At 37.1% G+C, this 13,179-nt stretch overlaps 2 protein-coding genes across 2 annotated transcripts; both read right to left on the bottom strand.

Moving 5' to 3' along the window:
* Window positions 1-85: 85 nt before the first annotated feature.
* On the bottom strand, window positions 86-3,721 carry atp5if1b (ATP synthase inhibitory factor subunit 1b). Its single transcript, XM_032546410.1, has 3 exons — window positions 3,554-3,721; window positions 1,625-1,737; window positions 86-544 (listed from the first exon to the last, which is right to left on the bottom strand). The coding sequence occupies exons 1-3, from the start codon at window positions 3,620-3,622 to the stop codon at window positions 403-405; spliced, it is 324 nt and encodes a 107-aa protein (XP_032402301.1). The 5' UTR covers window positions 3,623-3,721; the 3' UTR covers window positions 86-402.
* A 993-nt stretch (window positions 3,722-4,714) lies between these two features.
* On the bottom strand, window positions 4,715-12,380 carry zmpste24 (zinc metallopeptidase, STE24 homolog). Its single transcript, XM_032546401.1, is given in 10 exon segments — window positions 4,715-5,884; window positions 6,600-6,743; window positions 7,408-7,455; window positions 7,457-7,510; window positions 7,597-7,787; window positions 7,873-8,014; window positions 8,776-8,928; window positions 9,032-9,235; window positions 10,792-10,938; window positions 11,988-12,380. Coding segments are annotated over 10 exon segments (1,416 nt in total). The 5' UTR covers window positions 12,096-12,380; the 3' UTR covers window positions 4,715-5,659.
* Between the last annotated feature and the right edge of the window lie 799 nt (window positions 12,381-13,179).

Raw genomic sequence — 13,179 nt, 5'->3', positions numbered from 1 at the left:
AAAATAATTTTAATTTGTAACCACCTTGGTATATCAGAGCAGTCCCAGAGTCCCAACAAGTTGAAATAAAACAAAGAAAACCAGCTTTTCGTGTTTCAAACTTGCAGTTTAATGCACAATTTTATCTATTTAAACGGTGCAAAAAGCTCATGTTAACAAACACAGTTTTTACTGTACTTTATGACAGTTTGTGACCTGAAACATAAAATGCACTGATGAACTTCAGTCTGAAATTGCTGATTGTTACTGCAGCAAACAACCAAAACACCAGTAGAGGAGGAGATTTAATATCTTTCAAAAGCAACTTCCACACATTCATGTTCTGGCTGGTAAATGCATGCAGCAACTGGTGTTAAGAATAAAGGCAAAGAAAAGTAAATTTTATTTTTTGGACTGTTTCACTTAGTCATCATGCTTCAGCTTCCTGATCTTTCCCTTGTGGCGATCAATCTCACGCTGCAGGCGTTCGATCTCCTTCTTGTGGTGATCGATTTCTTCCAGGTGATGCTGCTTCAGGGCCGCCAGCTGCTCCTGCTCTTTCCGTCTTTTGTGCCGTTCCACAGACAAACACAAAAAAATAAAAAGGGACAAAACCAAATGTTAAATTTTTAATAATGAATCCACCACATTAGTTGTGTTTCCACATTAGCCAATAAAATTGTGTCAATTGAAATTATGTAAATAAATTTGCTTCATGAAAACATCCATCCATCCATTTTCTTCCTCTTATCCGAGGTCGGGTCACGGGGGTAGCAGCTTCAGAAGGGAGGCCCAGACTTCCCTCTCCCCGGCCACTTGTTCCAGCTCCTCCGGGGGAATCCCGAGGTGTTCCCAGGCCAGCAGAGAGACATAGTCCCTCCAGCATGTCCTGGGTCTTCCCCGGGGCCTCCTCCCGGTGGGACATGAACACTTCACCAGGGAGGCGTCCAGGAGGCATCCTGACCAGATGCCCCTCAACTGGCTCCTTTCGATGTGAAGGAGCAGCGGCTCTACTCTGAGTCCCTCCCGGATGACTGAGCTTCTCACCTTATCTCTAAGGGAGAGCCCAGCCACCCTACGGAGAAAACCCATTTCGGCCGCTTGTATCCACGATCTCGTTCTTTCGGTCATGACCCAAAGCTCATGACCATAGATGAGGGTGGGAACGTAGATCGACCGGTAAATCGAGAGCTTCGCTTTTTGGCTCAGCTCTCTCTTCACCACGACGGACCGGTACAGCGCCCGCTTGACGGCAGACGCTGCGCCAATCCGCCTGTCGATCTCCCGCTCCCTTCTTCCCCTCATTCGTGAACAAGATCCCGAGATACTTGAACTCCTCCACTTGGGGAAGGACATCCAAGGCTCTTCTATAAAATGGCCGACTGTAACAAGACTTCAACCTAGGATGGATGATTAGCGCTAGAATATTGTCTTATGTAACTATTTACGTCCGTCGCTCCCATGATCTTTAGGATTATTGCGTGAACAAGCGTAGTCACATGTGATTTCAATTTAATTTCTTATTAAACTGAATCACCACAACAGCAAAGTTGGGTTTTCTGGACATTAGCAGAGTTAGTTTTTGTTACAAATAAAAAAAACACAGCTACTGTTGGTTTAAATATATACAAATAAAAAAACGTACTTGAAATACATTTCCTCCTCAGCGGCTTGCTTCTTTCCCATGGCGCCGCCCGCCTCCCTGATGGAGCCGCCGCCGCCTCCGCCTTTTCCCGCACCTTTTCCCAGCTCACCCAGCTGCAACGGGTGAGACAGAGATTCAAAGAAGAAAAAGACTGAGCTGAGTCCCGAGGGGAAATCGCTTATTACTTCATCCAAAGTGTTAAATATTAGCAAGTAATACAAATATAATCATAAGCAACATATTATATACAAAATGTAATATTGTAAGTAATTTAAATATGATCTAAATAGGCATTTGCTTTGTTGGTGTATTTTGATATTCTGTTTTATGATCATTTTTAGAGATTTAAATGATAAATGTTCCCATCTAAAGGTCAGCAGATACATGTTCTACTTCCTAGCAACTTTTGATTAAGATTAAGTTAAAAGTTTTTATCACGTTACTGTGAAATTAACACACCCAGGTTTGATTAATGTCTAAACTATATAAAACAGCATGTTTGACAGCATGAAGGAAAATAATCTAAAATAAAATATATTTAAAAAAAACACAATACATTATGACGTGCTACCATTTAAAGAAATTAAAAAATGAACTACAAAAGAGCCATTATCTACAAAAAACATGGATAACCTTCCCAGAAGAACCAAAAACTATTTAACCGTCTGACGCACTGCAGGCTTGACTTCTTTTGAGTGGCCTAGTCAAAGCCTGGATTGAAATCCCAGAGCAAAGAGCGACCACTAAGACTGAGAGGTGAGTATTTAATCACATAGGGCCAGGTCAGCTTGAATGTCTTCTTCCTTTTTTCCACCATGAATAATTTAAATCATCATTCATCTTGCATTTAGTCAGGTAATTTTTGACTGATATGAAAATATTTAAGTGTTAAAAACAAAACAAGCCTGTTTTTTTAAATATATGGGACAAAAAAAGAGTTATAAACAATGACATGAAACAGAAATGCACAGTTAACAGAAGTAACATTGGTTTGAAATATTAAAGAAATATCAGTTAAACAAATGAATACACGCTAAAATGCTTATAAGGATTTAAAACTAAATTCACAAATAATAAAATGCATTGAATACATAAAAACTAACTAACTAATTTATCTAAATTTAATTTTTCAAAATGCTATAAAAAATAGTTTAATAATCCCTGATGGAAATTAAAACATTTGTAATTCTTAATTTCTTTCAAAGAGTTGTAGATGCTTCTGTAGCAGTCTCTGTTACAGCAGTTCTGAAGAAGCTTCTGAAAGAAGACACTCTGTTGCTCAGGGATGTCTGTGATTTCCGCCATCACAGCAGTAAGCAAATTAAGTACAGCAAATACAATTTAAATTAAACACAAAACTGAAACTGCAGTAAACATAAAAAATGTAACTGTCCTAACACAAACTTCAGTTAGTTTCAAATAATCTTAACTATGAAAAGTCAAACAAAGAGGACATGTTTCAAGTTTGCTGCTTTCAAACTTGAAAATGCAGGAAATGAGGTTTTCCTGTGGGTTTTAATTTTTTACTTCTGGTCTGATGTGAAAAACTTCTGATAGAAGCAGAAGGACTGCATCTAAATATTAATGATAATAAGAAAAATTATCTTAAAAAATATTATACAGTAACATAACACAACATACTGATATGTTTTACTGTGTAACCTGAGCAAAAACAATCACAATAGGTAAAAACAATTCACAGATCCTCTGTTATGACGCAGCTGGTAATTAATACCTTTTATAGGTCAGATTTAACCAGTCACTTTTTACCCAAATCACTAATATACTCTAGATACCATTACTAGCTATTTAAAATCGATGTTATTCCAATCATGTTTGGTTTTAGTTAGCTAAAAAACAACATGTTGTTGAATGACAGGGTTGCGGTCTGGTTTTTAAAGCAGCCAGGAGGAAAAAGACGTTTATTACCTGATCGGAGGACATTCTCAGCTGGGATGTGACAAAACTCCTGACGTTTAACCTCAACAGCCTCGCCATGTTTGACCGTCAGGTACCAAAAGAAACGCTGACACTGACTGTTTGCCCTTGTCCACAGAAACCAGCCAGCGGACCGTACCATTAGCAGCGAAACGGAGGGGCGAGTCCGCCTGCTCTTTTGGTCTAAACTCTGTAGAAAATAATATTTTTTATATCGAATGGCGAAAAATTCTTTAATACGTTCGAGAAGTAACTTTGTAAAACTTTAATTTGAAGAGATAAACGGTATTTAGTATGAAATAGCTCAACTTACGTAATGGAACGTCCCCCAGCGTAACATCTTACGTAATTTACGTATCTGTTGACCCCACGTTGATACGGGTCATTTTCGCTTTCAAGGTAACGTTTCATCCTAAATTTACTCTTTTTCCTGGAAATGGATCAAATATGGAATCTCAATAAGGAACAAAAAAGTTAAACATTTTAGAAATAACATTCTGCTTAAGTAGAAAATTTTACATTTATAAATGCCGTGTTACAAAAAGCATTAAAAAATGTTTTTGTAAATCTTAAAAAAAAAAATGGAACAGGTCCTGTAATCAAACTTTTCTCAATTACATCAGAATTTAATTAGGTATAAACAAGATTTTATTTTCATTTTGCTTTTATTTATTTTTTATTTAACTGTGGTTTTCTGTGATTAAAAACATCGCCTTGTGTAGAATTAAGCTAGATAATGTTGTTTCACTTGGTTAATTAGGTTACTGAAATAAATGAATGACAGAGTTAATTCTTACAGAATTTGAGGGAAAATATGTCATAAAATTGGGTATTTATTTACAAATTAGAAGATAAATATTTATAGCTAATAAAAATTTCAGTTGAAAATTCATCTGTTATTTATAGGAGTAATTTGTCATAATTAGGAGATAAAATCTCATAAGAAGAAAGGAAAAAGTTTGTGATTTAAAAAATGTAATTAAGAATTAAATTCAATGAAAGTATTTAAAAAATACATTTAACTTATTTCTGCCTCATTTTTGGGTTTGGTTAAAATTGTTTTCGAATATCTGAGCAGCTATTCTTTCAAATATGTCTTAAATTAACACAGTTATAATAACTTTATGATCAGAACCAGATGGGAAAATGAAATACGTTGCAGAATTTTATTCAACACAGCAAAGAAAGCTCCAATCCCCTTTTTTTAGCAAACCAAACTCTGCCTTGTGTGCTGAAGGAAAGTTTTTGCCTCCCAACGTCCCCAAAAATATTTTACATTTTGCTTGCCAGGTAACACAGGAAGAAACTAAACGTAAAATTTCCAACCACTTTCACTACCAACGACATTATGTACAGGGCTGGTTGGACCCTCGACTGCAGGCAAATAAGAATAAAAACAAAAACAATTCATCAGTTCATGTAGAAAAAAAATTAAACTAAACTTTCACATCACTATCAGAACAGAAAGACATTCAGAGGCACTCACGTTTGTGATGATTACTCCCCTAAAGAAAATTAAAATGAATCAAATTGTTCATTAAAAACAACAAAAGAAATAGTTTTGATATTGACAGTTGAAGGGCTAGCAGCTGCAGGACGAATCAGAATCTGGCCTGTTTATCAGTAAAAAGCATCGCCATAATTACAGATGTTCTTCTACTTAAGCAATAAACAACTGGAATAGCTAATTCATAAACTATTCTAAGAAATTCCTCACTAGTTTGACATCCTAATACTGGAAAATAATCCTAAAATGTCTTTTTTTTCCTTTTAAAATATGTACAGAATGTAATTAATAAATAAGTTGAAAACAAAATAAACTGCCAAATCAATCCGTAAACTGTAGTCTGGCTATCTTTTTCTAAACAAACATTGTCCAGATGATTCCTCACAGCAAGCCGCACTGAGAAAACGCTTTTCGCTGATATGTTTTGGTTTTGCTGAATGTTTGGACAGTGAAATGCTAAAATAAGGTAAAACTCAATGTTTGGAGGACAGGTGGGAAGAAAAAAAGACCAGGCAGCGTCACAGGGCGAGGAGGGGTCTGCGGAGGCCCGCAGGAGGAGGCGGCGCCCGCCGCTGCCCCGTCCGGCCGCGTCAGTCCTGCTTGATGTTCCCCAGCGCCCTGAGGCGCTCCAGCAGGGGCGGGTGGGAGTAGTGCCACATGGAGAAGAGCCAGTCCGCCACAGGGAAGCCCAGGTTGTCCATGTTGAGCTTGATGAGGGCAGAGTACAGCTCTGAGGCTTTGCCCATGTCACGAGCGAAGGCGTCCGCCTGGAACTCAAACCGGCGGCTCAGAACCGTCAGACAGAAAGACAGCAGCTGCAGAACAGAGCAGGAGAAGGTGGATTAATCGACTTACACTTAACTGCTGATTAACAGTTTAGAAGATTAAAATTAGTTCAAATTGATTTAACTCAAAATGTGCAAGTAGAAATTCTTTGTGTTGTAGGTTGGCCTCCACCCAGCAGAGGGCGCCGCCGGTCATCCTTAATCCTTAAACTACATAAAAGGATGTCGGATGGGAAAGAAATGGTCCAGAGTCCTATTTGGGATTCAAAATGCACTTTATGCGGTTTTGTTTTGAAATATAAACACTCGACAAGCTCCTTAAGTTTTACTTTAACAGCAGTCATTCAGCCGAACTCAAGCAGTCAACTTCTCATCGATTAACGTACAAGTTATAAAGTCCATTTAGACTTCCTTTCAGTGTCGTGGTTTGGCCGACAGCCAGCAGAGGGCGCCTTAAGCAACGCCAGTGATACCGTAACGAAGATGGCGCCCAGAAACAACAACGGTCCAAATGGAGCCCTGCACGTTATGCGGTTCTGTTCTCGACAAAGCTCCTCAAAAACATTAAAATAATACCATTAATTCAACCGAGCTGCATGACGGAGCGGCGTCCACTTTTCATTTAAAAATGACCGGTTTGCTACGGAGGTGATCACTTCAAGCAGCTAATTTTAAATTAACTCATTAATAGATCACTTTCAGCTTTAAAACAACGGAAAGTAAACAGCTTGGTGACCCAAATTACCTCGTTGTAAGGAGAGAAGATGAACTGGAAGATAATCATCAAGCCAATTAATGTAGGCTGACTTTGAGTGAATCCAAATGCCACAAACAGCTCTATGCGCCCGATCAGAACCGCAAACAGGGAGAAGCAGAGGAAGGAGTTCATCTGCAGACACAAAAAGATTTAAATAAATGAGATCTGCTCCAGTAAGCCCTGTTTGATTCAGGGTTCACTTTTCCCACAGGAAAATGTAAAATAACTTCTCAAACTTTTCCAGCACAGCAGCAGGGACAATTTAAGCAAAAATTGTATGTTTTGAAATGTTACAAAACACTTAATTTAACACAAAAACTCATCCAACTTTAATAACATCGCTTAAAGTATAAAATATAAGCCAACACTTCAATTAATCAAACAGGTAAATAAGTCACTGAGCAATTAGGAATAATAAATAAAACAAATTACTTTCCTGCTCAAAGTAAATATACAAAGAAAATGTAAAAAATCTCTAAATAAAAATGTTCTTGCTAAGTTTTCTTGAATTTAGGAAAAAGAAATAATTTTGCTAATTCGAACTGACCTAAAAATAGACGTTTACTCAGCTTTAACTGTCAATGATTAAAAAAAACACATACCGTATATATCTTTTTATTTGGTGTATGTCAATTTTCCTAAATTTAAGTATTTAAATGCACTTTGTTACAAAACTGCATTTTGAAGGACTTTTCACAGAAATGAAACATTGAAAACAGCTAATTGAAAGTTAAGCATGTAGATTATAGTGATGGCGAATTAAAAACCGATCCATTTCTGATTTAGTTTTGATCACCTGACTGATGACGATGTTCTTGACGGTGTGACCGAGCTTCCAGTGGCCCCAGCTCGTGACCCAGAACCGCCAGGATCTCCGCGTTGTTGCAGCCTTGCTTCTTCTGTGAAGAAAATTAAAATTACTCCGTCGTGTTTCCACTTTCATAACTTCCTGTGTGAGGAGGATTTGAATGTTGATTTTTGCCACCTTGGATTTTTGCTTTGTCTCGCTGGACGATTCTTCCGGGTCCGACTCCGTCTCTGACTGTGCGTCTGACTGCGGCTCTCCGGCGCTGTTCAGAGGGGAATAATCCTCCAGCAGCGTGTCAAACAGCACGATGCGCTTGTTCTTGAAGAAGCCGTAGAAATACGCGTTGCTGTGCGAAGAACGCTTCGAACCTGGACGGACGGAAAACAAAGTTATCCAGGACGCATTTCCTCCCAGACTTCAAGACTTCTCACAATCTAAACATAACATTTCTACCTTCAACCACGTAGAGTTTAGTGAGAGGGAAGCTGATGCTCTTGGCCATGTCCTCTATCGCCGTCTTTAGCTCGCCCTCCGGCAGCGGGGTGAATTTATCGAACAGCGGAGCGATGTAGTCGGCATAAATGGTCACAAGAACCTTCAAATACCAGAGCAAAGAGCCGATCATATTATGAGAATAAAATCATTCATAATACAAGAAAAGTTGTAACAGCATGAAAATAAAGCCGTATGACAAAAATTAATTTATAAAGTCCAGAAAAAAATGAAAATAAAGTTGTAATTTTATGAGAGTAAAATAATATGACAGTAGGTAAAAAAAACTATGATAATCAATTCGAAATAATACAAGAACATTTGTAACAACAAGAATAAATCTGTTTGATAAAAAGTCAATATAATGACAATAAAGTAATAAAGTTGAATAAAGTTGTAATAATACAAAAAAAGTTGAACTAACAAATAAAATCATACTACAAAGAGTCAACATTATGAGAAAAAAGTCGTAAAAAATATTCAAAACTAAAGTTGTAATATTAGTAGAATCAAATAGTAATTTAATGATAACACCTACAAATTAAAATGTGGAACAAATTAATATTAATAAAGTTATAAAATAGGGAAATACTTTGTCTCTTAACACATCAGCATTAAATTATTACCAGCAGGAATTTGAAACGATGAAAGAAACAAACTGATTTCAGTAACTTTGCTCTCATTAAACTTCATTGTGATAAAATTATTTTGTTCTCATAATTTCAACTAGAAAAAATAGCACCTACGATAACATTTTAAAAACATAATTTTTTTCCACTTTAAAAAACTTTTTGTTTGTCTGTCACCTAAAATCAAAACGAGAGAAACCGACAGAAGAAAATGGCGGAAGATCTCCTCACTAACCAGAGAGACGAGCAGCGTGAAGAGCCAAGCGTAGATGAAGAAATAATCTCCTCCGATCTTTATGATGTACAGGAGCAGCGAGCTCACCGGCAGCAGGATGCACTGGGTCACTGCAAACTTCTTCACCGCGTCCTTCAGGAAAAAACCCAACGTCTGGGCGGAAGGAAGGAAGGAGAGAAATTAGACGTTAAATCTGCCAGAAAAAGCTTTTAGTCTTTAGAAATGAGAGGAAAAAGAGTTTTTCCAGGTGGGAAACCTGCTGGTTGAAGCCGTGTTTCTCCTCAATCACAAAGGTGCTGTACAAACTCCAGGGAAGTCCGGTCACGGCGCCGAACAGCGTGGCCAGACTCAGGAACACCAACGACTGGGTGATCTCGTAGTCCGGGCCGAACCCGAACCGAGCCGTCACAGAACCGGCCAAGTGCCACAGAAACGGGATTCCGCCCAGCAGCAGGATCAGCTGAAAGGGCCACAAACAAAACGTTAAGTTTACTTATACACCGATCACATATCAATATCTGTATCGGTCCTGATAGTTAAAAACATTCCAGATCTATGCAGATCTGTTCAGTCTAATTCTATGCTTTATTGTTTATTTTACATTACAAGTATTTATCTTCCTAATTTCACTTTCTGAACCATTTGAAAGGTTTGTTGCCGTTTATTTTTACCTGTTTATTTCACATTAGCCGTTATAATCTAAATGAGTAAAGACATAAAATCTGTTTTGTTTCTACATGTTTAGACCAAGTTGTGAAGCTGCTGGTGTATTTAATTGTGCTGTTCTGTAATTCACTACATTTATGTCTGTGTTAAAAAAAATATTCACAGCAAAAACACAAAATCTCACCAAATATTTTTAGTCTAGTTTCAAGTAAAACATCTTAGTTCACTAGAAATAAGACAAAACTAACTAAAGTAACTTTTCAGCAAGATAGCAGCTTGTTTTAAGCAACTAATTCCTTAATATTGATCAAGAAGAACTAGATCCACTGGGAGATTAATTTACTAATAACAAGATATTTTTAGTATTTTATAAGTGAATAATCCACCAGTTTAACCAGTACTTTATCATCAATATATATATATTTTTTTTTTTCCATTTTTTTCTCTCCGAAGAGTTTTTGCGGCTGCTAGTGGCTCATATTTTTTCTACAGTAGGCAGACAGGAAGGAGAGTGAGGAGAGGGGCAAAGGTCGTCAGGGACCGGGAGTCGAACCCGCGACGTCCGCGTCGAGGACTAAGGCCTCCAAACGTGGGGCGTGCTAACCTCCTGCGCCACCACAGCACGCCCTATCATCAATATTAAGGAATTATTGATTTAAAATAAGTTCATATTTTTCTGAATAGTTACTTTAAAGTTAGTTTTGTCTTATTTCAAGTTTATATTTAGATATTTGTAATAGAAAGCTAAACCAAAAATACTTGGTAAGATTTTATGTTTTTGCAGTGTTTTACATCAATTCATCAGTTTTTTCTGTATCTAAACCTCAGATATCGGTATCAGAAGTGAAAAAAGTGGGTTGGTGCATCACTACGTTAAAGTTGCAGTATCTAACTTTTAGGGGGAAAAAAGTTGTTTTTGTTTTTTTTGTTACATATTTCTTAAAACTCTAAACATGTCGTGACAGTTTATTATGAGACATCTGATCTAGTGAAAAAAAATCAACTTCTTCCACCTCCTTCCTGAGCTGAGCCAAAAACAACCAATCAGAGCCAGGAGGCGGGGCCTAGTGCTGTCAATCAAGTGCTGTTAAATGTGCAGATGGTGGAGAAACAACTTACAGTTATAGGAAAAGCATTAACCCGCTGTCGTTTGTGGCTGCGCCACATGGAGAGAGGGGTAGGGGATTTCAGTTTTTCACAGATTATTTACTTCATATCAAACAGACACGACTTGACAATTTAAACAAATATGTAAAAACAACAGTTTAAAATAATAGTTACATACTGCAGCTTTAGAGCAGCTGAACTGTAAATATATTTGTAAACTGAGCGCTCTGATTTTCTTCTTACTGTTCCTTCGATCTCTGAATACAGCCCCGACCAAAAGCTGAAGTTGCTTTTATCCAGCTGATACAGACGCGACTTCTCAAAGGTTTCAGGATCCATGATCTTTCCAAGCTCCTCTGGGACATGAATGGTCGTCCGGTATATTTTCCTCTGCAAGGCAGAAAAGGGTTGAAAAATAGAGTTAGAAACCATAAAATTCAATTTATTCACCCTATTAAAGTTTTAAATGTCTTTATCTAATGCTCAGATAGGTGATTATTTTTAAATAGAGATGACAGGTTGTTTTTGTTCTGTTTTTAACAGTAATCCATAATTTCTTGTAGTTAAATCTGATACTCTATAAACTGAAGACATAAAAAGCAGAAAATAAATGTTGGAAGTTCTTGGTTTATAAAATTGTAACAGATGTTAACTTTAATCTCACTTTCTTGTTTTAGGAGAACTAGACTCGCATCTTTATCTACGTCCTAAATGCCGTTTCACTGTGACTTTACCGACATTTACCACAAAAATAGTTGTGCAAGCCAGAACAGCGATGAGTTATGAAGTCCATAACAACTTGTAAGAACTGTATTTTCTAACTCAGGATTAAAATAAGTGTTGATTTGATTATTTTTAGAGCATATCTTTATTAAATCTAGTAATCCCAACCTCAAACATTTCTTGAAAAAATAAATAAATATTAATAATAACAATAACTTCTCCACATTTTGTAACATTAAAAACCTCAAACGTCTCATTGGAAAGTTATATTTTGGGGGGATTTTTTGGTATTGGAATAAGGTTTTTATCATTATTCACACTCAAAAAAATCAGAAGTGTGACTCATTTACTGTAATATTCCTTGAGATATTTAGCACAAAAAAAAAACAACCAGATATATATTAATAAATGAGCAGAACTTATTGGGTGTTTTATTTAAAATATATTTGTAAAACGTTTTGTACATTTGTCCCCCACTTCATAATGATACATAACTTCGTGTTTATCTAATCACACAATACTAAAAATCACATGTTGTTTCTATAACATCACTAAATAAATGAAACATGCCTTAAAACACACACCTTTCAGACAAAATAATAACATAATTCAACATTTTATATGTGTTTATTTCATATTACAACAGGTAGAGCTACGTTTAATCTTTATTTGAGGTTTTTTCTTCTGTACAGAAAGATAAAAACACATTTACTCACCTGTCTGCAGGACAGGTATGCCTCCCAGAGATAAACCGTCCATGAGAATACCAGGACTGAATAAAATATCTGCGTCTCAACGGGCAGCAGAAAAAGAGTTTTTAACATCTTTTCTCTGGGTTTTTTCTCCTCTGACTAACTGACTTGACAGGTTCGGGCTAATGGCTACTGCGCTTCCGCTTCACGCGCTTCAAACTTCCCGCAGCGGAGAACAAGACGACCCTGCGATAATCCGACAGACACCGACTAAACAACGAAAGCTACACATCCGGCTTTCATTCCCAAAACTGCGACAATCGCCTTTTTTCCCATTCATGTAAGATTCCCAAAGCGCCCGTCGGTGAAGTGTTTCAACGTTTTCTGTCCCCAATCAAACGGCTTTAACGTTAGTTCCGCCGCGCACCGAATTCCGAGATGGTGATATTTCTGACACCAGGGGGCGCAGTTAGCTTCATTAAAACCAAGTCGTTTCTTCGAGCTGACCGCTTGTTTTGTTCTTCTTTTGGCGGTTGGCAAGAAAACTAACGGCTTATTTTTAAAACCGGGGCTAAACTCGTTCGAAATGAGTCAATAAGTTGTAAACAAATGGCATTACTCAATTAAATAAACCCACAAAGTAGTAACAATGCTAGTTCATCCGCCATATTGCGAGTGGCAATCTCACCTGATTTCAACCGTTACACATCATATAACTTGGTGCGTCAGTTTAAGAGACCAGCACTCATTATAAAGACAAAAATATTTGTAAATCAACATGTAAAAAGAAGAGATAAAGTACGTACAACCTGCTGCTCATCTTCTACTGGGTCATTGTTCGTCCATCGCTGCGATTGGAAACATCCTCGAAAACAGAACAGCATCAAACTGAAACAGTTCATCAGGGCTGAACTTTCCTTCCTTTTTATTATTTTAAAAGTCTATCTTGAGAGCAAAAATGACCCAAAGTAAAACCACAAAACATGGTGAATAAAGCTAATTATGTGTCTTTTATTCTACATAAAACTTAATTTACCTGAGAAAATTTGGGACTTGTACTGTAGAACAAATGAAAAAAAAATCTTGTTGCAACGTGAACAGTTTATTTTATAGCAGTATTTTTTCCTATGTTTGGACAGTTAAGTTATAAGTCCTTAATAAGTCCCTTTTTGGTTGGGCGTTTGAAAGTCGCTCTTTTTCTAACAATTATTTGATG

Source organism: Xiphophorus hellerii, chromosome 19, assembly GCF_003331165.1.
Source record: "Xiphophorus hellerii strain 12219 chromosome 19, Xiphophorus_hellerii-4.1, whole genome shotgun sequence".
Taxonomy (NCBI): Eukaryota; Metazoa; Chordata; class Actinopteri; order Cyprinodontiformes; family Poeciliidae; genus Xiphophorus; species Xiphophorus hellerii.
Note: the sequence above shows the minus strand (reverse complement) of the source record. Positions and strands in the feature narration are given on the sequence as shown.